The sequence below is a fragment of the Eschrichtius robustus genome, chromosome 8, assembly GCF_028021215.1.
Source record: "Eschrichtius robustus isolate mEscRob2 chromosome 8, mEscRob2.pri, whole genome shotgun sequence".
NCBI classification, from domain to species: Eukaryota; Metazoa; Chordata; class Mammalia; order Artiodactyla; family Eschrichtiidae; genus Eschrichtius; species Eschrichtius robustus.
Window position 1 is genome coordinate 112,686,956 of NC_090831.1, and position 24,805 is coordinate 112,711,760.

At 47.3% G+C, this 24,805-nt stretch overlaps 1 protein-coding gene and 1 long non-coding RNA gene across 2 annotated transcripts in view; one reads left to right on the forward strand and one right to left on the reverse strand.

Annotated features, from left to right (window-relative positions):
* Positions 1-24,805, reverse strand: part of SLC13A4 (solute carrier family 13 member 4) — a 38,650-nt gene that overhangs the window by 4,084 nt on the left and 9,761 nt on the right. The window contains exons 3-14 of the mRNA XM_068549521.1: positions 17,207-17,343; positions 15,146-15,318; positions 14,649-14,703; positions 11,990-12,029; positions 11,156-11,233; positions 9,252-9,436; positions 7,318-7,437; positions 5,915-6,016; positions 5,472-5,573; positions 4,655-4,752; positions 4,323-4,447; positions 947-1,108 (exon numbers count right to left, since the gene is read on the reverse strand). Of these exons, the coding sequence (XP_068405622.1) occupies positions 947-1,108; positions 4,323-4,447; positions 4,655-4,752; positions 5,472-5,573; positions 5,915-6,016; positions 7,318-7,437; positions 9,252-9,436; positions 11,156-11,233; positions 11,990-12,029; positions 14,649-14,703; positions 15,146-15,318; positions 17,207-17,343 (1,377 nt within the window). The remainder of the gene's footprint in view (positions 1-946; positions 1,109-4,322; positions 4,448-4,654; positions 4,753-5,471; positions 5,574-5,914; positions 6,017-7,317; positions 7,438-9,251; positions 9,437-11,155; positions 11,234-11,989; positions 12,030-14,648; positions 14,704-15,145; positions 15,319-17,206; positions 17,344-24,805) is intronic.
* Positions 105-7,517, forward strand: LOC137768174 (uncharacterized). Its single transcript, XR_011074720.1, has 4 exons — positions 105-1,122; positions 3,422-3,491; positions 4,675-6,216; positions 7,116-7,517. It is a non-coding gene; the product is annotated as an uncharacterized lncRNA (long non-coding RNA).

The window sequence follows — 24,805 nt, forward strand, 5'->3', positions numbered from 1 at the left end:
ATCTCATGAATAAGCTGCTTTGATGGGAGTAGGCATCTCTCGCTCTTGGGGTGCAGAATTAAGGGTTTTTTTCCCTAGGTAAGATAATTGCCTTACGTGGGACTTGAACCCGTGGTCTTACCCTCAACGTTGCCAAGTTTTAACTAAGTGCATTCCCATGCTCACACAGGCTGGATGATGGAAGGGAGAAGTTGGAGGGAGTCATCTGATCAATGAGCAAAGAGTGGCTGGGAGGAGTTTGGGGTTAGAAAGAGCAGGAGGATATTATTTTGTTGGCAATGAGAAGGAGCCTTCATTTTATAGGTTCCACCTCACAGAATGGGACAGAGGCAGCATTTTGTTTGGTGCATTACCTTTGGGGCTGCTTAGCCAGGCTGAGATCTGGCAGTTGCTCCCTCCCCTATTCCATTAATAACAAATTGTTCTGAGACCGTTGAATGAGGCTGGCATTGCTCATAATTCTCAGAATCTCCTGGACAGAGAAGCTGGGTGGAGGCGCTGATGACAGAGCTGTGGTTTTGGTCTCTGCAGCCGAGAGTACTTCTGGGAGCATTTTGCCTCCATTTTCTGTAGCTATTTCTCCTGCCCTCCTGTTAGGTCTCATCTTAGGAGAGAAAGGTTGATGATGATTGTGGGGAATTAGAATCCTAGGGTTTTAAGGTTATCTTGTCCACTCTTGTTTCCTTTCAGGGCTGCCCCTAAACTAAGCCTAGTCCTTTGGAAAAGGGTTCTAGAACTCTTGCTGTTATTAATTATCTCTTTACTTATCAGTTACTATTTGAAATAGACTTCATCTATCAAACTATGGCTTGAACACCAATCAGTGAAGGCTGTGGCAATGACCGGAAGAGAGAGTCCAGCCGTGGAACTGCCCCTGGGCCCGGGCCTGCCCCTGTCTGTTCCTGTGGTAGCCGGTCTGGATATCTGGGAACCCTGCTCTACTCACCAGGCTGCACAGGATAGGCAGGAAGATGGTGATGGTGGCCGGGTTGCTCACAAACTCTGTGACAATGGACACCAGGATGCACGCCAGCAGGGTGACAGCCCACGGTGGGAGGCTACTCAGAGACAACATCTGGTGCCCAATCCACGTGGAAAGGCCGGAGCTCTGCAGGAGACAAGGTGATGCAGTGAGAAGAAAGCGGGAAAGGCCACCCTCAGTGGAATTCTTAGCCTCCAGAAGGTCAGGGGTGATGAGGGGCTGAAAGGGACCACCAGGAGCCATCTAATTTGCTTCCCTGTTTTCAGGCAGACTGGACCCACAGGCATTCCTGATTTTTTATGATTAGATCACTATGTAGCCCAGCAACTTCTTTTTTTTAATGATTGTACACCATTCAGTCTAATTAGGGCCTCCTGGTCAGTCATTGTCACAGGGCACGGAGAGCCTCTACTTGCTGAGATCCTCCTTAGCACTGATATGACTTGGCAGGGGTTGGAGATCTTTGGGGTGATCAGCCCCTCAACTTCAAACTTGTTACTCTTTCTCCAGCCTCTGACAGTCTCATGCTGTGCATTCAATCAACAATGCCCTTTACACAGATTGCCAAGTGTAATCCTTAATCCTGCTTTTGAAATCTATTTCTCTTATTTTATCACCCGTGAAATGGGAAAAATTATCAACATGTTTGGATAGTAACCTTTCCTCTGGTTTTGGCGGCCTTGAATGGGCAAGACTGAACATTAGAAGTTCTACATGAGTAATGAAGGAGAGAGGGATTACAGGTCTATCTCCATGTAGTGGGGAAGGTGCCACGTCACTGGCCTAGAAACAGTCATTCAGTCTCGACCTGTGTTAGGTTCAAATCTCATCGTGGCTGACATCAGGATCTACCATCTGCCCATGCTTTTTGGCAACACGATATAAAGGCATATTGCCACGCTTGAACATTTTCCATTAGCAACACCTATACACATCTACTCAAATCAATGAATATTCCCACTTGGAATAATTCATTAGGTTGGAAGATGTTCATCTGCCAATGATGAGGGCTCTCCCCCTCCCCTAAAAATGAAGGGCACAATTGAGTTTATGTTCTTAAAAAACCCCAGGTTGCCATATGCATTCTCCAGCTCTCCCCACCCTCCCTCCTCTCCCTTCTATGGTTGACAAGCTCTGACTTTTCCTATTTACCCTCTAGACTGCAAATGCAATAAAGAAATGGGCAGTAGGGCAGAAAGCAAGGTGAGACATTTTATGATTCCTCAAGCTGTAAGCCCTACTCATGTTTTACTGTTAAAGACTGCCTTACTACACTGTCAGCAGGCCACCCTTTCTCCTCTTTTCCAAGTTCATCAAAGCCTCATTTGATCTCCACAGCACCCTGGCCACTTCATAGCATGCTCATAGATGACCAATGACCAAAGGGCTTCAGAATTCTCTCATGTAGCCATTTTTACCTTGGACCACTTCCCTTTCTTTTTTCTCAACTGACCGAGAGCTATAAATCCAGTATGTGGGGACTACCTCAATTAATGGTGGGTGCAGAGCCTCAAGGCCTACAGGAACTCTGTAATTGTTATCTCTTGTGACACATTAAACTTTGCTCTCTGGACAAAGAGGGGAGGGAGAGCAGTTAGCTGAGTGGGAACAGTATGTTTTATAAAGAAATGGATTTTTATTTATCATGTTTTCCACATAGTACTTGTAAGTAAAGTGAAATAACTTAATGGCAATTTTTGTTTTTCAGAAGAACTAGTTTATACTATAATGAAATAAACTGGTAAATTAGACTGCAAAGTTAGGGAAAAAAACACAACAAAGGAAACCTTAATTTTTTAAACCCTTGGTATGAAAACATTTTTTATTGGATTTTCCTCACTAATGTTAAGACTGAAATTATTTGAAATTCAGTTGGAATCACACATATTGTACCTGAATTATATTATTAAAGTAGTAGTCAGTAGGCTCTACAGTTATACCAACTATACATGCACAATTTTGGTTAAAAAAGAAAAAGAAAAGAGATCTTGCCAGGCTAGGCTCAGAGGCCAAAACTAACCACTGAAATTCAACAAAGATAAATATGATATCGTGAACTTGGAATCAAAAATATTGACAGCATATATACAGGATTGGTTGAAGGACTTGAAGCTTAATAGTGGCTAACAATGAAAAGAATGAAGCGTTTTAGTTGACTGCAGTTTCAATATAAATATTGACATGAATGACAATGAAACCTTATAAAAGTTTCCATAAAAATACAGGATGGGGCTTGGGTAATTAACTATTCTACTCTGCACTAGACTGACCACCCCTGGACTGTGTTTGAGCAAAGGCAAAGTGGTCCTAAGGGGAAAGACCAGCATGGTAAGGGGTCACTACTATGAGGAATGGTTAAAGGAACTAGGCAGTTTTAGTTGGAAGAAAAAAATGATCTCAGGGACCTGATTGTCTTTGTTGCTTTAATAATTATTACAGGAGAGGAGAGGCTTCCTGAGAAGAAAGCCAGAACAAAGAGTGGAAGACATCCAGAAGACCTGAACTGAAAGTAAAGAACAGTATTCTTTGTTGGCTGTGCAGGGCTTGCCCTGTCACTGGAGGTGTCCTGGAGGGAAATCTCTATTTGGGTGGGAAGATGGGACTCAGTGTCCTCCATGGCTCCTTCCAAGTGGAGGATTCTGTGACTTTGTTACTGATGCAGAGAGCATTTAGGCCCGCAATGAATGGGCAGTCAAAAGTGAGCCAAGTTTAGAATGGGTGAATGTAGATAGATGAGGTAGGGGAAGAAAACAGGGAGACCCCTAACCTGCTTGATTCTTAGGGCTGTTTATTTCAGGAAGGGCTAACAATCTAGGAAAATCAACTATTTCCCACCAGCCCCCTTTAAAAGATCTCATCCCGAATCCTCCCAGTCAGGAAGCAGGGGGCATTTACATCTGCTTTAGTATACATTCTCCAAAGGGTCTCAATATATGCATATGGAGTCCATATGCATATAGACTCACAATTTGCTGTGAGTCAGTCTGGAGCAACTCTGGGCCCTTACACCTTACACCTATCACCACTGTCAAAACTCCAGAAGGACATGCCTACAAGTCCAATACATCTTTTGCTTGTAGCAGTGTGGGCCCATAAGTGAGGTGTGAATGCCTGTGTGCCGTGACTGTGGCACAGCTATCTGTAACTCTGTTCCCAGTAGTGCCAGCTTAGAAGGTGGGACAGGATGTCCATTCCTGGCTGAACTGCTTCCCTTCCCAGTGACTTGGGTGAACATTCACCTCTCAGTGCCTTTGAATCTTCCTTCCCAGCACCATAATGACTCATTAGGTAAAGCTGCCGGAGAAATATTGGACCCAATAAGAACAGATTCAAGGGTTACCTTGCTGCCAGAAGCCAGAGCATAGCCTCCTCCCACCAGAATGACAATCTCCCAGGGCATGGTCTTCTGGAAGTCCTTCCACGTGATGATGGGCTCCGTCCCCAGTGAGGGCTCCTGGTCCTCCCCTGGATCACAGGTAGACAGCGAGGCAGAGCCAGATGAACCCTAATGGGTGTGATTTGTGGAGACAGGGGCCTAATTGATGAACCAGAGGATACTCTGCTATTCTGGGAGGAGTTGGAAGGGCTTTGGTAAGGCTCCTCCCAAAATTCTGACTTCGACCATTATTTGACTAGAGCCAGCCCCAACTTCTTCTCTTGAACTCCTCTCACCATCGTTCTTTTTCCCGAAGCAAGGCTTCTTCGCTGGAATCAGGAAGAGGAGGAAGCCAAGGAAGACAGAGACTGTGGCGTCGGTGCGATAGCCCTTCCTGGCGAAGAGACAAGAAGAGCTGGGGAGAGGGTCAGGAAGCCCAGGGGTAACACCGTGTCTCAGGACAGCCTGTCTGAACACAGCGCCTCTCTTGAGGACCTAGTCTAGAGGGGACGTCAACCTTCCTTCTTGCCAGTTGCTGCCATGCTGTCCAGTGGTGGATTTAATGGGCAACGGTTAATGTCTGGAGGCAGGGCCTGGTTAGGGTAGATGTCTTAGTGTGAATTTATGGACCTATTAAAAGGAGTGGTCAGGAGTTATTTAGATAAAGGAGACTAGAAAAGGATGAGTTCTCTTTCCTGGGAGGGTCACAAGCTGGCACTGAGAGCTTGTGGCCTGTAGCCCTGGCCCTCGGGAATATGTAGGGGTGGGACAGGCCTCGGCCACGACGGCCATGGTCTTTACAGGTGGTGTTTTACTCTACAGACATATTCTCCTTTAACTCTCATAACAGTTGAGGTTCCAAGAGCTTAAGTAACAAGACCAAGGTCATGTGGATGGTAAGTGGCAGCTCTTGATCCCAAGCCTGGACTCAGACTCCAAAGACTATTTTCTTCCTGACTCCACACTGCAGCTTCCCTAAAAAACGGGGACTTTCAAGGGAACAAAGTGCTTCCTGGGTCCACGACTATCCCAAAGAATCTAAGAGGGGACACCGGCGGGTACTGCCTGAAGGGTTTGGGTTAGGGGGTTGTTCTCAGAGACAATATCCTTTACTTTTCAAAGAAGGAATCCCAACCAGGAACAAAGCCAGGCTCCCGGGTAAACCACAGCACCGTCATCAGGATGAAGAAAAATCCAGTCACCATTTCCGGGTAGCTATAAAAGAAAACAGACCCACTCCAGGAATTGGGAAGTATCTGTTAGCTTTCAGACTTTGCTTTGGGATGCTCCTGTATGCAGAGCTCCAATAGTGGGGACCTAAAACGCAGCTACTGCTTAACCACTTGGACTTGGAATACAGCAGAGCGGAAGGGTGGCCCTTAGAGTCTGGGCCAGCTTGACTTTGGCGTTAAGTAGCACCTCTAAATGCCTGGATTCGTAGCTGAGGAAAATTCCCCCAGCTCAAGGGACCGCTGAGAACAAGGCTGCTTCTGTGCACACTTTACCTGCCACGCTTTCTCCTGGGGAAGGAGAGAGGGTGAAGGGCTGATTCTTACGTAATGGCTCCCAGCTTTTCATATTCCTCTTGGATCCTCTTCTCTGATAACTCCTCCCTTTTGGTCTTCTTCTTCTTACTCAGAGAGCAGGTCTCTTTAAAACTGAGATGGGAGAATGAGCAAAAGAATAAAGGAAGCACACTTCTGAGGCCCAGAGGAGAAGAGGTCTTAAGCAAATACTAAACTACTGGCTGGCTGGCTGTGATGGCTCTTCTCTCCACTCGCCCTACCTATCATGTGACTTGATCTCTTGATCTGCCAAGTTACACAGCCTCTCATCAGCCTTCTCCCCAGCCTTTCGGGTATGTCTCTGGTATATAAATGTAAAGTCATGTCTCATGGACTTGTGCAAGTGTACTTATGTGGGGTTGTTTCTACACACTTGTCTTCTTTATTTTTTTTTGCCCAGTTGGGTTTTTTAATTAATTAATCAATCAATTAATTAATTAATTAAATTTGGCCACGCCACGCAGCATGTGGGATCCTATTTCCCCAACCAGGGATGGAATCCGCACCCCTGCATTGGAAGTGCAGAGTGTTAACCACTGGGCCACCGGGAAAGTCTCTACACGCTCGTCCTTTACATAAGTGAGAATCAATGTGATGCGGCATATGTGTATAGATGCTTATATATTTGTGTGTTGCACACACACATAGATGTATGTGCATCTGTCTAGAGACAAGGCTTGTCTGGGGTGAAAGTGGGTGTTACTTTTCAATTAGCAACACTGGAGGCTTAGAATTATACAGTTATCTTTGATTTGATAATTGTCTCTGAGGTGTTAAAAAAAAAAGTCAACTCAGAGAACATTCCCTGAGCAATGGGAATGTTGGGTCCCCGGACTAATAGCAAAATATCATATACATCTTCCCTTTATGTGTTCGGAGCTGATCAAATTTGGAGTAAGCATCCGTAATGAGTAAAAGCCTGGCTAAGCAAATTAATATTAGAAATAATATTGCATGGGGAATGTCTAATATTATTTTGAGGGATATGAGCATATTTCATACAGCTACTAAGTATAAATCAGTCATGTCTATAAAATTAAGCCTAAGGGAACTTCTACTTGGCATCACTTCTTTAGAAATTAGTTCAAATTACTCTGTATGGAACTACATTAAACACTCTCCGATTCAGACTCTTTATGAATCCAGCACTTCCCCTGAGCAGTTGGCTGAAATTAAGAACATTTCATTGCAGAGCTCATAGAGAAGTGCAGAGTCCACGTATGTTTAGAGTGTCTAGAAGATGTGATGCCTGACTCCTCATCTAGTCCACTGCATCCTCCTCCGGGCATCCTCTGTGGTTACTTGGCAGCTCCCCGCTGGGTGGCACCCTCCAGGGCTTGCGCCATGGCCCTGGATGGACAGGAGAGCCTTGATGGCAGAGCCCTGGGACTCACTTGCAGCCCAGGAAGAGCCAGTGCATCCAGAACCAGCTGACCACCAGCATGATGAGGGAGATGGGGAAGCTGAAGAGGAACCAGGTGCCAAAGTTGACCACTTCTGCTGCTGGATACTGGCTGGAGGGGAAAGAACCAGGTCAGTGATTAGAAAAGGATGGATTTCCATGTGGTATTTCGGGGTAATAAGCTAAATGGTCCTTAAGAAGACAGAGCAGAGCTAATGGTAGAGATAATGATAAAAATATGGTAAAAGATTATCTAGGACTCACTTGGCAGCTGCAACTGTACTGAGCCCTGCCAAGAATTATGAAATAAGCTAAAAAAGCATCCAAGCAACCAAAATTGATACCACTGAAGTGTATATACTTTGCACTCAGGAGAATCACTCTGGGTCTGTTTGCTCTTAATTTATGTAAAGATTCTGATCTGGTTTTCAAGACAACAGAATAGAGGAGGCAATCTGATGTACTCTGTTTATAATGTCACTGAAGGAATGGTTTTTTAAAAAAAATTTATTTATTTCATTTATTTTTGGCTGCGTTGGGTCTTCGTTGCTGCGCACGGGCTTTCTCTAGTTGTGGCGAGCGGGGGCTATTCTTCATTGCGGTGTGCGGGCTTCTCATTGTGGTGGCTTCTCTTGTTGCGGAGCACGGGCTCTAGGCATATGGGCTTCAGTAGTTGTAGCACACGGGCTCAGTAGTTGTGGCTCAGGGGCTCTAGAGCGCAGGCTCAGTAGTTTTGGCTCATGGGCTTAGTTACTCCGCAGCTTGTGGGATCTTCCCGGACCACGGCTCGAACCCGTGTCCCCTGCATCAGCAGGCAGATTCTTCACCACTGCGCCACCAGGGAAGCCCCCAAGGAATGTGTTTTGACTGGGGGACACAAGGCATCAGTTCTGGAGAACTTCGGTCTCTAGAGCCTCGTGAAGGTTCTGGATGTGAACTTTGCCCACAGGAGAACCATGGCTTGGAATCTCCAAATCTGTTATCAACATCCACTGCTTAGGGGGCCTCCTTGGTCTTAGGGGGCCAAGAAGGTTATCTGGTGGACTCCTTGTTCATCATTGGGCACAGCTGTGGCCCCAGCCCAGGTGTCCACCTGGACATGTCAACCTCTGTATCAACATTTACTCAGCTTTCCCCTCATTTATGTCAAGGGCAACTCTGCTTCCCCAGCTGCTGAAGCCCCAAGCCTGACAATGAGATTTGGGCTTTCCCTTTCTCAGGCCCTTCCTAATCCTACCCAGGCCGGTCGAGTCTCCCTCTGAATCTCGCTCAGATCTGGCCATTTCTCCTCCCACTGCTGCCCAGGCCACCATCAGCTCTCTCCTGGGCATCTGTAGCTGTGTCCTGGATTATCTTCCTGCTGCCTGCCTTTTCTGTTCCAAACCATTGTCCATTTTAAAAATCCAGAATGAGTTTTCAAAACTGTAAATATGATAACCTCACTCCCTGCCTAAAATTCTTCAAAGGCTTCTCACGGCCTTTCGGATGAAGTCCAAGTTCCTTAGTGGGCCCTGCGAGGCCCTCTGTGATCTGCGCGTCCACCTCCCTGGCCTCCTTTTGCCCTCTGTCATTTTCTTTTATGTGCTCTGCTCTCTTGCCTCTGAGCCTACTACACTGTTTTCTTTGTCTGGAAGATCTCTCTTCATCTAGTTAACTCCAGCTTGGCCTCCAGGTCTCCACTTTCATCGTTGCCTCTTGGGGGAGTCATTTCCTCCCTCTAGACTGGGTGGGGTCCCTCAGCAGGGCTCCCCCAGCAGAATCCCACCCTTCTTGTCACATTTAACTGTAATGACTTGATCATCTTTTTTCCCTCTTGGTACAGAAACTGTTCTGGTTCGATTTTCTGTGTTATACTCAGCACCTGGTTCTGTCCCTGACACACAGTGGGTGGTTAGTAAATATTTGTTGACCGAGTGAATTACTTACTTATTGAAGTGTTCCAAGAAAATGAGGCTGGTGGAGGTGCCAATGATGGTGGTCAGGCCCCCGATGGTGGCGGCGTAAGAGATGCTCAGAGAGAGGCACTTGCAGATCATTTGGTCATGCTGGGACTTGTACTTTCTTTTGAGTTCCTGGTTCCTGGGGCTGGGGGTCAGGACTGGTGGCTTTTCCTACCAAAGGAAAATCAGTGAATTTCTCCAACCCAGCTTGGGCTGTCTGGCACACAAAGCATGAAAAACAGGGGCACCATTGTGCAGTGGAAAGCTTGGGTGTCAGAAAAACAAATCCCAGTCCCAGTTCTACCTTTTACCAACTTGGGCAGCCCCATCCCCGCTGCAGTTTCTGTAAAATGGGGAAAATCCTATTTTCTCTGCCAGATTGTTTTGAAGAGTACATGGAAAGCACTTGGAACACTTCCTGGCATTTAACAAATGGTAAGCTATTATTATTTTTGTTGTTATGAGTATTAACAGCACGTTCTGATTTTTACTTGAATTCCAGTAAAACTGACTGCTCTCCACTTTGTGTCTAAATACCAAATAGAAGGTGGTTATTCTACGTGGAATTAAAATACAGTCCTGGTTGGGAGATGACTAAAAAATAAGCTTTGCATTATAGAAAGAGTCCAGCTTTCACTGGGCGGAGAGTCAAAGTGTGTGATTCTCTCCTCCCTTCTTTCTCACTTTTTCCCTTCTTGCCTATTGGCTTTTCCTTCCCACTTTCCCCTCCCCCTTGCATATAAACCTCAGCCTGGCCATGGTCCTCTCAGGCCCTGCGTGGTCCATGTGACGGCCTTTCAGGGTCCGTGGTTGCTGACCTCTGGTCTCAACTGTGGACTAAAGAAGCAAGTGCCCCTCTGTCCTGCCAGGCCTGGCCCCAAATCGTGAGACTAGGAGTAGCCTGGTACAAATGTCAGCAGGCCAGGTCATAGGAAAACCAAGGGGAAGAGGCCACCCTGCCACATTTCTCAAAGCCCGTAACCACTGCCCCATCTGCCTAGGAGGGCCCTGGAAAGGCTGGATCCCACCACATTTTCCTGAAAGATTCATTGATTATAAGAGCTGGAGGAGACCTCAGAGATTCTCTGGTCCAGTGGTTTTCCACAATCCTTTCTCCTAATGAAAATTTACATGGACCTCCAATAGAGAAAACAAACGTAGCATTTAATGGGCAAACATCTATTTTTTAACTGAAAGTAGACACATAGGGTCAGGGAGACTTGGATTTGAATCGAGGTTCTCCTCTCACTAGCTCTGAGGCCTTGGGTACATGATTTCATCTCTCTGCGTCTCTGTCAAAATGGAGTTCAAAGTTGCTACCTCACTGAGCCAAGACTAGAGAGCAAATGCTCAGCCCAGTGCTTAGTATTTAATAAACAATGGCATTTATTCATGATGATATGGGTGCTACATAATTGAGATGATTTTGATGAACACAAAAATTTGAAATCAAGGGTTATAAGTGATGGTTGCAATTTTACACCACCTTCGACGTCCATTTTACTTCTGCATTTTGTTTCAGTGATAAAGTACCAGGAAAATCAGGGAACAGAAAAGCAGTTGCCTTAAAATCTCAGGATACTCGAATAAAATATTTGCAATGCCCCTGAAGCACCTTTGAGGAGTGGTTTGAACACCTCTGATCTAGACCAAGTCTCAGTTTTTATAGCTGAAGAAACTGGGGCTCAGACAGTGGAATGACTTGCCAAAGTCAACAGTGAGCGGGATGTCTTATCTCCGTGGCACACGCAGGCCAGACACACAGATGGATGAAGTGTGCCTGGCGACAGCCCGCTAGCCTGACACCCTCACAGCTTCACGAGCAGTGCCCCTTGGGAAGCTCAAGGCGCTTCATGTAGGAAACAGGGTTAGGAGGTGCAATTCCAGTACCTGAGATGGGTGCTGCTTCTTGTCCTGGTGGTTTGCTGTTCTGGCCGAGTTGGTGATTGTGGGCATGCCATTCAGGTTCTGTCGGGACACAGACCGTCACACTATCACGAGGAGGCTGTGGGGCCTGGAGGAGCCCCCTGATCACCCTGGGGGCACCCACGCCTCCCCCCTGTGGGACTCGGAGACCAGAACCAGGGGGAGCAGGCGGTAGAGAGCCACCCCTACCGGGCCTGCCTCCTTCTCGCAGTTTTCCCATTTGAAGGGGCTTTTGAAACTTGGAAAAACATGGCTCTGTCCTTATAGGAGAGCTTGGCTTTCTAGAACTTCATTAGCTAACGAAGAACCCTTCATTTTTCTTTAACGCAAAGAACATGGAAAAAAAAAAAATCGCACACAACCAAGTCCACAGTTTGGACAGATCAAAGCCCATCCATTAGGACTGAGGTAGGAAGAGATGTAAAACCAGCCCTGGGCGAGGGGGCGAGGCCGCGTAGAGTGTGCAGGGAAACTTGGCTTTCCCCTATAAACGTGTCCCCTTTTTGTAATAAGATTTTTGTAAACGAATCCCTCCTGAAAGGGATCCTGAGGCTGAATACATGGCTCTTGAATATCTGGATGGCTGAATATTGGGTTTCCGCGAGGAAAGGTTAACCTGTCCTTTGTGAAGCTAAGCCCAGTACCCAGGGCTGGGGCTCAGGACTGCCCAAAGCCTCACGCGTCCAGGCTCAGGGGAGCACCTCTGTGCCCTCGACAAGCTGCCAGGCTTCTCTGGCCCTGAGTTATCTTGAGGGTCTTTCAAGTATCTCAAAGCACAGAAGAAACCCAGGGCCATACCTTGTTCTGCATCAGAGAACTGAAGTCTGCATTCGACGTGCTGGAAGAAAGCAAAGGAAGTGGGAAAAACGACAGTGGCCCAGACTTGATGAGATGGGAATTCTCCCCACATTGGTGTTCGGTATTAGTGACCCTTCTAGACTCAGGTGTTCTAGGCTACAAAGAAGACGAATCTCACCTTCCAGAGATGTGGTAAGGATTTGTGGGAACAGGGGCAGGGCGTTTCCTTTGGAGGGAAACCGAGACTCCTAATAATAGCTAACATGGAGTGCTTATTAGGTGCTGAGCACTCAAATATGGACTTTAATCCTCACGACAGATCTAAGGGGCGGGTATCACCACCTGCATTTACAGAGTAGGAAACTAGGCAGAGAGAGGTTACTAACTTCCCGAGGGCAGCGGGTGCTAAGTGGTGGTGCCAGAGGAAGCTGTCTCTGCCTCTGCCTGGAGAGCCTGGGCCCCTGACCGTGTTCTCACTGGCTCACTTTCTAGGAGGAGAAACATGAAATGCTTATCTAAGGCGACAGGAGCAGGGAGGGCCAGGGCCACACATGGTAAAAAGCATGTGAGAGCAAGAAGATGGGGGTGAATTTCTCATCAGCAGCTGCACCTCAGAGGGTGGCAGGCAACGCGTGTGCTGAGTCCCTCCCACTCCTACTGGTCCCCAGTCTTTGCCTTGAGGAGAGAGGAAGGTGGGGATTTAACTACCAGCATTACGGACTTACACTGAGCACTAAATGCATGTTTCTGGTCTGTCCTAGTTCTGAGGACGGTGGGTGCTATGAGCTCAACTGTTGGGAAGGCCAGTGAGAGGGGCTGGACACACGTGCAGGAAGTGGGGGCCTGGGGTCATCACCCACCTCCAGGCTCTATCAGGGAAGGATAAGGCGTTGATGGGGCTCAGAGGAAGCATTCACCGGAGAGAGTCGTTAGGCTGGGAGGAGTATTGTGAGGTTTCCCCGCCTTCCTCCCCAAATCGGGTGAGGAGGCTGGCATGGAACCCCTCGGACAGCATGGGAGGTGCTGGTGTGAAAGAAGACCGCCATCCTCACACCATGACAGCCCTGGATGCCCCCTGCACGCTGCTGAGGAAGTCCGGGACAACTTGAGCTTTGGCTTTGGAGTTTGGGGACATGTATTTTCATCCAGAAAAGAACAAAGGCAAGAGGCCAGTGTGCGCTGCCCAAGAGGCCAGAGTGAGGAGAAAAGGCCCGCTGCTCTGGGAGCAGGCTGTGCTCTCAATGTCCGGTGGCCTTTACTGGGGGCGGCACAGGGAAGGTAGCTGGGCTACTGCCACCTTGAAAAGGCCCTGCCCAAGGGGCCAGAGGTGTCCCCAGAATAAAGAGGCTGGGGAGCAAGCCACCAGAGCACAGAACCGAGGGAGCCCAAGCGGTCATCCAAGAGCACCTCGTGCCATGAGGCCCAGCCTATGCAGAGGTGGCCTCAAGGGGGCACTCCGAAGACCCTGAAGGTAAGTGCCCGACGTGTAAAAGAGTCGCGGCCTGAATCTCAGGGCACTGACCGCACTCTAGAATACCTCCAGCCAAGACCCTCTTTGCCCCTTTATCTTTCCTGCTCCCTACAGCCTCTGCCCTGACCCTGGAGAATTCAGACGCAGAGAGTTGGTGAGGGGAGAGGAAGGAGGGTGAGGGAAGAGTAAGAGAAAAGTCAACTGTCTCCCCTGCTCACTTCTACCTCTTATCCTGCAGACTGAAGGGGGGTTGGGTGAGAGCGTGAGAGGAGGCGGGGAGAAGCTTCGGATGAGGGATTGAAGTTTTGATATGAGTCTGGACTAGACTGCCGAATATCTAAAGACGAGATCATTCTAATATCTGAAAGGAACCAGAAGAGCTATAGGATTTGCCTGAGATATGGTCAAGGCTGGGGAGGAAAGTCCAGTATATTATGATTGGAGCCAGTGACGGGAGGAAGATAAGCTGATGGCACCCTTCTGCCTCTGTCCCTTCACATCGTGCTGGTCTCACTCAGTGTGAGTTCTCCATTTTTTAATGAAAAGAGCAAATAGCAAAACTGAGCTCTAGTACAAATCCGATTTTCAAAATGTCCTATTCATCCCAGTATTCCTTGAAGACCACATTTTGATACTAGATCTCCAAAAGAAATCAGCTGTTAATGGATCTACCTCACATGGGTGTTTGAGACGATATTTCTCCTTTTCTAAAAGCTTCTTTTTTCATCAGCACGTGGCTGTCTCACCAACTGTCCTCGAATCCCCTACCTGCCACCTAGTTTTTCTTTGCCATATCTAATAAGACCAAATCTAGTAAGACCACATCTAATATCTAAAAAATACTTTGTGATTCTCTAAGAATCTCCAGTGACATCTAAAATGTGAGCCTTTTTTCATTAGTAGATTAAATATATTATTCTCCCAAGAGGGACATCAATTTAGCTGAAATTCTACTTGGTAGATGTATAGATAGTCCACATACTCCCTCAGAGTCGGTGTAGTCTTTTCCCCTCTTCCCTCAGCCCTGCAATACGCGGTGGTTAAGGGAGTTGCCCTCAGGATCTTGGCAAGTGGCTCCCTGGTATGGAGAGGAGATCAGGGCGGGGGGAGGTGGTGGTGTGGCAAGATGTGAGCTTGGCCCGTGAAGCTGAAAGAGGCTCTGTCTGGGAGGAGGGCAGTCATACTCACTCTTCATTGACAAAGATGAGTTCCAGGGAAGGTTGGCTGTTGTTTACATCGAGATCTACGGTAGCAAAGGAAAGCAGGAAGTGAGATGTGGAGTCTGGACCTGACCCTGGAGGGCAGGGGCTCTGGGCTGGGGCTGGATGAGGAAACAAAGGCATCAAGGCTCCTGCTGGGCCTGGTGCCTGACAACTCCCCTTCCCTCCACTCGGAAGGCATAGTGGGACTCAGCGACACGGACAGGCCTGGGGTCTTGTCGTAATCCTTCAGTGTTTGGGGGAAAGGAGCAGCGGTGGCTGCTCTAAGTAGGGCAGGAAGAGCTGGGAATGGGGGTCACAGGGAAGCTTCAGGTTACAAGGGCTGGTACGGGGTAAAGGGCCAGGAAGGGGAAGAGGCGAGACGAGAGGCGGGACGCAGGCGAGGGTTGGTGGGGGCGGGCGCAGAGCTGCGCAGTGTCACTCGGGTGGAGGAGCAAAGGGGAGATGAACTCCAGCAAACTGTACTGATGGGCTCGGCCTCTTCGGCGCTGGAGCTGCCGGCCACGAGCTGCTCCTCCTCGGCCCTGACCAGCTCCTGCAGCACGGCCTCCACGATGGGCATGACCATGGCGGTGGTGGACGTGTTGGAGAGCCACATGGACAGCAGTGTGGTGCAGCACATGAAGCAGAGCAGCAGCCTGGAAGGCAGGGAGGCGCGGGGGGTGCATCACAGCGTGCCCGCCTCCCCGGGTGAAACTTCCGCCCTCACACGGCTCCCTCGGGGCCTCCTGCAAGCCTGCTGGTACTGGCATTTATCCAGAAAATGGGGGTTTTATGTCATACATTCAGCTTTGTACTCCCAGGGCTTGGTACAGAGTAAACATTAAATAAAGATGCATCACACTTCGTGGGCTAGTGGCCTTAGCCAAAAAAAAAAAAAAAAAAAAAAGAAAAGCCCTTGCTTAAGCAAAGAATAGCTTTGGTGGTAGGGTCACAGGGCATGGACTTCCTGATTGCTCTCCTCTGTGGACATTAGCTTGGTGATGATGTGTGTTTTTTGTGTATAAAAGAATTCTCTTTTTGGCCCTTGCAGCCAGCAGTCCTACGAGTACCATACCATTCCTTGCTTTGCAGCTAAGTCACCGCAGTTATTAGCGACCAAATAGAGACTAACGGACAGAGCTTACAGTTCCACCCACTACTTGTCCCATTACCAACCGCTGAAAGCATAGCCCCCAACGGCCCAGCAGTGTCCCATTGCACTGTGTGCACTTTTTCAAGGCTGTGTCTATGAGTTGACACTTGGAGGAAAACACTAACAAATATAACTCTCAAGTTCTCCTTGACTTTGAAAACATGCACTGTGTGTTTGTACAGATATAGTTCTTATTTCCGTAAGAGAAGCCAGCATAAAGACTACCCGTGTTGATCACCCTAGGTGGGATCATTGACTTTGCACAGTTTGGGGCCAGCACAGCTGTCCTGTGGATCATGACCGGGTAGGTGCCAGGGCCCTGATGGTGTCTCTGTTTAGGCTGACGGAGACATGAGTTTGTCTGCCCTGGACATGCACCGGCAAACAGAGGGCCCCGTGGTGGGTGGAAATTTGCTGGAGGGTGCGGTAAATAGAGACGAGTAGAAACGCAATGGGATAAAAATTCTTGACGATAGTACCCGGGGGTTTCAAAGAGCCGCAGAGCCTCAACATGATGTGGGGAAATGCCATTGCGTGTCTAGGAGGTCAAGTGTGAAGTACAACACCTCAGGTTATTACTGAGTGATTATGCTCTGAGTTAGGCTGTGGTTAAGTGGGAGACAGGAACATCTTTTTAAGTATAACATGTCTTCATCTAATGACTAGGGATGAAAACTAATACCATATTATTTATTTATGCTCTGTTGGACTCCCAGGAGAGTCAGGGCAGCTTACATAAAAAGTGTTGCAAGAAAGTTGTAAACTAGGAGATGAGGACGATATTCCAAAGGGAAGATAAGGGCAGGGTTATCCAACAGAGTGGGAGTGAGTTCATACAAAACGTTCAATCCTGACCTTCCTACACATTCCCGAGTGGCCTTCTTGACAGCAGAGAGAAAAGAGGAAGCAGCTGAGGGCCTGCAGTGCCCTGTAGATGCTGGGTCAGATGCCACATTTGACAGGCCTCTGGTCTAAACCAATGACAACAAGAACTCAGGGTAGATGGGAGGAAACCTCCATGCCTCCTTAAATGACAGAGGAGAAGACACCACTTCCTCATCCAGCCTGTTCCCTGATACAAGGGAAAAAGGTTGGGAAACAATTTACATTGGTCCCTCTTGTTTTACCAGATGAGCCCCTTAGATCTTGTAACCTGCTGCCCCGGCAGTCTAGGTTACTCAGGTTATTTAGATTGTGCCAATAGAGGACACCAAAGTCACCCACTCAGGTCTCCATTCCATGGTCACAGGCCCTCTCACTGGAGGGGGAGATGGGAGCCTTGAGGCCCTGGTGTCCTCCCATCCCCACTGGTAGAAAGCCTCAAGTGGACGTCCCTCTGACCGTCCAGGGGGCCCACTGGGAGCTGAGGGGACGCACTAAGTGTGACTTACATGCCCGGCTTGGCTCCGGCCATCAGGACCATGCGCAGAGCGATGCGCTTGTGCAGGTTCCATTTCTCCACAGCCGCCGCCACGCAGATGACACCCACCAGCAGCAGCGTGGTGTTCTTGAAGTACTCGGCCGCCACCTGCAGAGACCAGCTCGGGTCACCCCTACCCGACCCGGGGCCCAGCCCCCGCCCGACTAAACTCACGCTCAACCAGAGGCTAGCAAGCAAAGAGCAGGGAGATGAGGGTTATTAAAATAGCCAGTTGTTGTATATATGTATATTACATATATATATAATTTTAAATTAAAAAAATTTTATGTATACGTACATACATACATACTACCTTGGGCAGGCACTCTGCTAAGCACTTTACAAAGATTTCATTTAATCCTGCCAGCAACTCTATAGGGTAGATATTCTTCTCCATTCTAATTGCGATATGAATACGATTTCAAAGAATAAACATATTTACAATTTTATCTTAATTCTTAAAAATTATGAAAATAACCCTGGGTTTTTCAACTAATCTCATTTTCTTTAGCTTTTTAGAAAATTATGTTCATTTTTTTATTGGAAAGTTAATACATGTTCCTTATGGAAAACTTCAAAATATAGAAAAATTAAAGATAAAATTACCCTTTATCCTACTACTCTTAGTACTGTGGTATATTTTCTTCAATTTTTTAATGTCTATATAGATACATAATTGGATTTATACAGTTTGTACTGGTTTATACCCTGCTTCTTTTTTTCATTTGACATTGTACCCAGATCATTTTCTTATGAGACTTAAATTTACTGGAAAAATTCATGCTAATGGCAGCATGAAGAACCATAGAATTTACTTAGCCGTTTTCCTTTTGTTGAATATTTAAGTTGATTTCTTTTTTTCTTTCTTTGCTGCAAATGGAGCAAAGAATAATTTTCAGCTTAAATCGTTAACCTTATATAAATGTGATTATTTCCTTAGGACAGAGTTCTTGAAGGTGTCTTTATAACCTGCCTTAAACCTTTAAAAAAACTTTATATTTGAATAACTCTTTAACTCCAAATAATTCCAAAGTTCCAAAGGGTTCCAAAATGATAATAGTGCAAGAAATAGCCATCCACTGTCTGTATAGGTTTTTTTTTTCTTTCCTGAACCTTGAGGGTAAGTCATATACATTTTGGTCCTTTATCCCTAAATACTTCAGTGTTTATTTCCTAAGATTAGGGGTTTTCTCTCACACAACCATAGCACCAGTTACCAGCTTCTTACTCTTGCTTTTTAATGACGAGGAAATTGAGACCTAGTCCTGCTCAAACATGTTTCCTATGTTTGGGCTCCAGGACCAACTCTTCGTTGATTCCCTCCCTTGGAACATTCTCTCCTTATCTCCACTTTGATGAGACTTGAAAGCCCAGTTCAGGCCTGGTGGCATCCAGAAAACCTTCCTTGTGACTCTAGCCTCTGACTCCAGAACATTCCTTGTGGGTACTATTAACTCTACACATCACAGAGCACATAGGGCAATGCTTGAACTGTTGCTTCATGCTTGTACTGTTTATTTTTTTATGTGTATCTCTCTTGTCTCTTAACTGAATTCTAGGCTGCAAAAGGCCAAAGACCATGTTTCTTTCTGTATCTCTTAGCACCTAATAGGATAATATGGAAAAGTCGATGCTCAATAAATACTTGTCACATACAAGAGAGTTGTCCCCAACAATGCAACCATGATATAAAGTGGGAGGAAAAGATATAGAAAAGTTTAACTCCTAACTTAGAAATCCTCTTAAAGTGAGAAAACAAGAACATTTTTAACTGCAAGAAAAATAAAAACTGAACAGGGAAGGAAGTACAAATATAGTAAAATCTGCAGTGTTGGAAGTAGACAGAATTTATATAATCATACTGTTAAACTTTGATTATTGAATTATATGCCTGTACTGGGAAGGTAGAGGGAGGAGAATTGGGTGATGGAAGAGTACAAAATCCTCACCTGCTATAATCAGAAGTCAACTGATAATGTCTAAAAGTGATAACTCAAGAATTAATATAAGAATATCATATCGGACCGTGGAGCTTAATACCAGAAGAAGCAGTTAACAAAGTTAAGTTATTGACTCTGGGTTGGAGGAGGTGGGATTTGGTGGAGGGAGGGGTGGGGAAGGAGTCTGCTGTTTTTTTTCATTGTGACCTTTTCAGTATTATTTGAGTTTTAAACTCTGCATGGAACACTTTGGTAAGATAAGAGCCCCCCAAAAGGTAACCTGCTCCATTTCTCCCTTCTCTCTTTTTGCCCACAGAGATTTCCTTGTGTCTGGTTGATGAGTTCTGTGCAACAGAAGGATCATCTCTCCTCTCTTGAGACCGTCTCCTGGGGTAAGAGCCCTCTGCTTGTGGTTAATCTAGTCCTCGTCCTCGACCCCAGTCCTCATGGACACTGTCACTAATGCTCCCGGAGGGCAGAGAAGCTCTGCTGGGCTTGTGACTCCGGGGCGGAGTCCGCGCTGGGAGGGACAGGAAAGCCTCGGGCCCTGACGGTGGGTGGAGGTGCTGCCCCCTAGTGGGAGGTGGAAGCACTGCTGGGATGGGAGGGCTGGCTGAACTGGGGGCCTAGGACCTTCCTCACTGCCCACTCATGTTCCTAGGCAGCTGAGAGGCAGCTTTGTGGTGGAATTGGTGTTTTAATTTCATCCGTTCCATTCCAAGGAGAGGAACCCACAGAAGACCTGAGACACCATTGTCCCCCTGGGTGATGGTCCCCCACTGGCCCCATGACTCATGGCTCTCTGTGAAGCTTTTAAAGACTCAGTGCTACCAGGGTTACTTTCCTAGGGGACTGACTGACAACATTTTAGTTTTCTGCCTCTTTGGCACATATCCTAATAGACCCCAGTTGGTGATGGCCTTTTAGGGGGCTCAGAGCCTGCACAAGAGGTGGGGCTACTTTCTCAGGGTTCCTCTCAAGGGCGAGGAGAAAGGAACCAACATGTGGTAGAGTGCCTTTTACATGCCAGAAATGTATTTTGCATTCACTTTCTCGCTTAAGGTGAGGAAACAGACTCAGAGAGGTTAAGGAAGTTTTCCAGGGTCACAGTGTGAGGGGGGCAGTTGGGATATCAATCCAGGTCCATCTGAATCTAAAGTTACTATTCGACATGCCACTCAGGGTGGCCAAGTAGAAACCACTCATCTAATTCAACTCCAGGGGAAATTCTGGGTACCCCAGACAGCACGGGCCAGCCCACATCCCTCATCTTTATTCATAATCACAGCCCTGACACTGGCCCCAAATACCTGGGCCCGGTCCAGTGAGAGCCCCAGGCCCAGGTTTAGTGGGATATTGGCCCTGTGATGTTTTCTTATTTGGTGTTTGGTGTGCTCAGGTCTGTTCATGTGTCCTTCCTGCCCCCTTGTAAGCGATGCCACGTGTTTGGTGATGTAGCCTGGGTGTAGTTTGTGACTCGGCTGTATGCTGGGCAAGTTATTCAGCCTCTCTGGGCTTCATTTCTCTCATCTAAAAAAATAAATGAGGATTATATGAGTCCCAATCTTCTGTAAAGCTGTTGTGGAGATTAAATGACACATGCAAACCAGCTAGCGTGGCCCGCCACGTTGACAGCCAGGGCTCCTGGTGGCTCTTCTGTTACTACGTTTTCCACACAAAGGCTGACCTGGTCTGAGGCCATTAGCATACAGAGAGGGCCCAGGCAAAATAAATAAAATCTTGTCCAATGGTGTTGTTGGTTAGTTTTCTAGCCCACTGATTTTTTTTTTTTTTCTTTACAATAAAACCTTGGTTATTTACAACCCCTCTGGGAGTTCCAGGATTCTTGAGGATTATTTTAATCGTTTTCTAAAATGTGTTGCGTCCTCACACTTGCCATGAGCATTCATTTCCCCACTATCTAATTTCCAAGACTAATATTCTGTGAGTTGGGAAACTAGATAATGAAAATTGTTAGAACTATTTGCAAAGAGAAATTAGATTCTAAAACGAGTGCTCCTCCCATGGCTAGAGTGCCTGGATTTTGTGACATTTGCATTGGCAGTGTTATCGCCTTTACTGCTTTTCTGCTCTGTGGTTTTTCTCAGCGTGCCAAAACCCCAAGTTTGGAGAGCAGAGATGTTTCTGGACTGTGTTTAAGATGAGATGGGCTCAAGGAGGCCACTCTGAAAAGGTGGAGCAGAGGATAGCAAGTAAGAACTCAACCTGGGTTCAAATGCTTGCTCCCCACAGATGAGTTGTGTGTTCTTGGACCAAATACTGAACCCCTGTTCCCCCATCATCTCAACCTTTTAAGTAGTAATACACAATACATTGAATCCATATGGGCCTTAAGTAAGATGATGCAAGACAGGCCTGGCACATAGGAAGTGCTCAGTAATGGTCCATTATTATTGTTAAAGAAGTGAAAAGGTGAAACGCTTCAAGATGAGATTGAGGGTTAGGAATCAGGTATGCCAGCATGACCACGTGGGGGAATAAGAGAAAGAAATGAAGAAGGAGCAAGGTGGACCTAAAAGACAAAGATTCCCCCAAACTTTCTTAAGTGAAGGGTGAGTACATCTCAAGAGTTTTCTAACCCAGCCTGGATTGAGAGGCACAAGGACAGAAGTGTTGACCAATGTAGTCTTTTAACGGACCAGTTCACTGTTAGTAAATTGCAGGTAACATCTGTTAGTGATGAGCTTTTAAAAACATTGCTCTCTTTGGTCACGGAATTCTTTATTGCTCTCTGGATATGTCAGGTTTTAATTTTTTTACAAAGTTTTTTTTTTTTTTTTTAAATGGGAAGGTGAGGGGAGTTGTGGCTTTAATCCTAGAAGTTTGAGGAGAATGGAAATCTGGATGTTGATCTCAGTTCAGTGCTTTTCTCACTAAGAACAGGGCCATCGTCAGGGAGGAAGACAGATGGACCATTGAATCATTCGTGCAGATAAGCTGGGTGCTGTGATGGGCACTCTGTCCCTCAGGTAGGTCTAACATCCTCGCAACTCCCCATGAGGTGGGTGTGCCTATTATTCTCATTTTCCAGATGAGTAAAATGGCAGTTTAGAGAGGTTACACATGTAAAGAAAAGAATGTTGCCCTCCATTCCAGTTCTATAAGGATCAAGCCATTAACCACTGCAGTTGTGCACCCTGAGGGGAATTCAGGATGGAGAAAAACAGGAAGCATTCTGTACTTTGGGTACTGGCCCTAAATAGTTAAGATGCATATCTAAGGGATCATTTCAATGACCCCAGATTCTTACTTCTTCCCATAGATAGAAAAGCACTAAAATCATTAACTTGAGATGTCTGTTGCGATTAGCAGTGGTCTTTTGATGTCTGACTACATGCTTTTCCAGAAAAAAACATTCATATATTTCCTGGCTCCTACCTTACCTCTTCGGAGCAGTACCTCAGTTACCTAAGAGGGTATCTCCCAGGCCATAGTCCTCAGTAAGTTCCCCAAATAAAACTTAACTTGCAACTTTTATTTCAGTCAACGCACAACTTGCTCAAGACTAGTTAGTGAGAAAACTGGATTCAAACTCAGTTCTACCCTACTCCCAACTTGGATCCTGACCCTCTCCACATTGCCAGTGTCCTTGCTCATGGCGGTGGCAGCCAGAGACGGGCAGAATGCGTGGATCTGAATGTGTCCTGATGCAGGCATTGGCGGCGTTGTACGGGCCCCGTCAGAAACGCAGCCAATCGGCACGCTGCTGCTTGCTGCACACACCTAGGCTATCCTTGCAAGTTGCTGTGGGTGTGCCTCTCACATGGCAGGAATGTGGCATTCCCTCAGGAGGCCAGTGGTGGTCTCTGGAAACGGACCTATTTTGAGGCTCTTTTGGTTCATCTGAACAATTTTGCTGTGACCCCAGGATGGGATGCGTGGGCTGGCCCCCCTCCGGGCTGAGCTAAACCCCCATCAGAGCTGAAGCCCCTCACTACACCATTGCAACCACCACCCTGGCAATGCAGCCAAGTCCAGCGTGGTTGCCTCTCTGCCTTTCCCTGGGGGCAGGAATGCTGTTTCTGCTGGTAAGTCTCTGCGGGCTCAGACACCCTCCTAACCACCTGTCTGTATTCCCTGAGGACGGAGGTTTTCAAACCACTCACTGCCTCTGCAACTTCAGCGGCAGCTGCGGGAACAGGGTGGCCGTGAGGTATTGGGAGGGAAGGGCCCGGGCAGCCAGGGCTCTGGGCCCCCATGCCTGATCAGAGTAGGACTTCCCCTTCCATCTGTTTCATGTATTGATTTTCCTAAGATTTAGTTTAAAGGAAAGGTTTTGTTGCTTAAAAAACATTCTTTGTAAACCCTACCCTAGAGACGTCTAAAGCAGAGAGACCCAGATGGGTGCTGACCTGACCTGAAGTCAGCCCAGCTCCTGCAGAGCCTGGAAATGCTGACTCATAAGGTGTCCCGAGTTTCTTCAGGACTGAATGATCTGCCCCTGTAGCTCTTCCTATGGAAACATTAGCTTGGCCTCAAAAGGCTGCAAGATCTGTAGGTTCCTGGTATCGGGCCCACGGATGGCCTGGGTGTGGGCTCAGCTCTGGGCTGTGTCTGGATGGCTGTGGGTGAGGGTGGGTAGCTGGGCACAGATGCTCAGCCTGTGTCCTCACAGGCCTGTGTGTGTGGCTGGCGGGTGGAGGTAGGGGTGTCAGCCTCTGTAGTGAGTAGAGGCCAGAAAGGCAGAGTGGAAAGTGCTATACAAAATGGCCCCAGGTTTACACACAGAAAGTCAGGGTCTAGGCACTGGTCAGGAATCCAGTGGGTCAGAAAGATGAGGAACAAACAGGGAAGCAGATTTCATGACATCAGACTCAAGTATCACTTGGCTGTAGAGGCTGTTTTGTTTTTCCAGCTGGAGCTGCCCTGCTGCCTCTCTTGCCTTGGCAGGAGCTAGAATCTCAATTAGACTTGCTAGAAGCCTGCAGTGCAGGGCCACTGAGACAGCAGAAGAAGCGTGTCTGCATGCGCGTGCGCACGTGGGTGCATGCGTTGGGGGGGTAGATAGAGAGCAGGTGTAATCACTACCAGAAGTAGTTCCTGACCCTGGGCATCTCTGAGGCTCTTTACAAGTCCCAGTGTTCAAACCATGCCCTTTAGTTCCCCAGAGAGCCACTTGGTCCCCACATCTATGCCATTCTCCTGTAAACAGTGAATCTCAGCTCACTTGATTGACACAGGTACTGTCCCCAGCTACGGTAACACAGTAGAAAGGCTTAGAGGACTTTCAAGGCATATATGATGACAGTAACGAGAGTCACAATGGAGGCAAAACAAAAAAACAGACCTAAAAACAAACCGGAAATACAGGACTGAGCTCTGTACACCAGCAGAGGGGAGAAGAAGCTGGATGCTTACAAGCCGATCGAATCCTAAAGTCAAGGGAGCCTTAGAGCCCAGCCCCTCTCCCAAGGCACAGAGTCTACGTCTAGTATCCTTGACGTGGTCATCTGGCTTGTGCTTCTGGGGACAGGAACACCAGGACCACGTGTGGCCCCCGTTTCAGGGTCTTCCCTGCCAGAGAGGGGATCTACCTTACGGTGCTTTGACTCTGGTTCTGGTTTGACCCTTTGAGCCTGGTATGTTGAGCTGTACAAGCCAGAAATCAT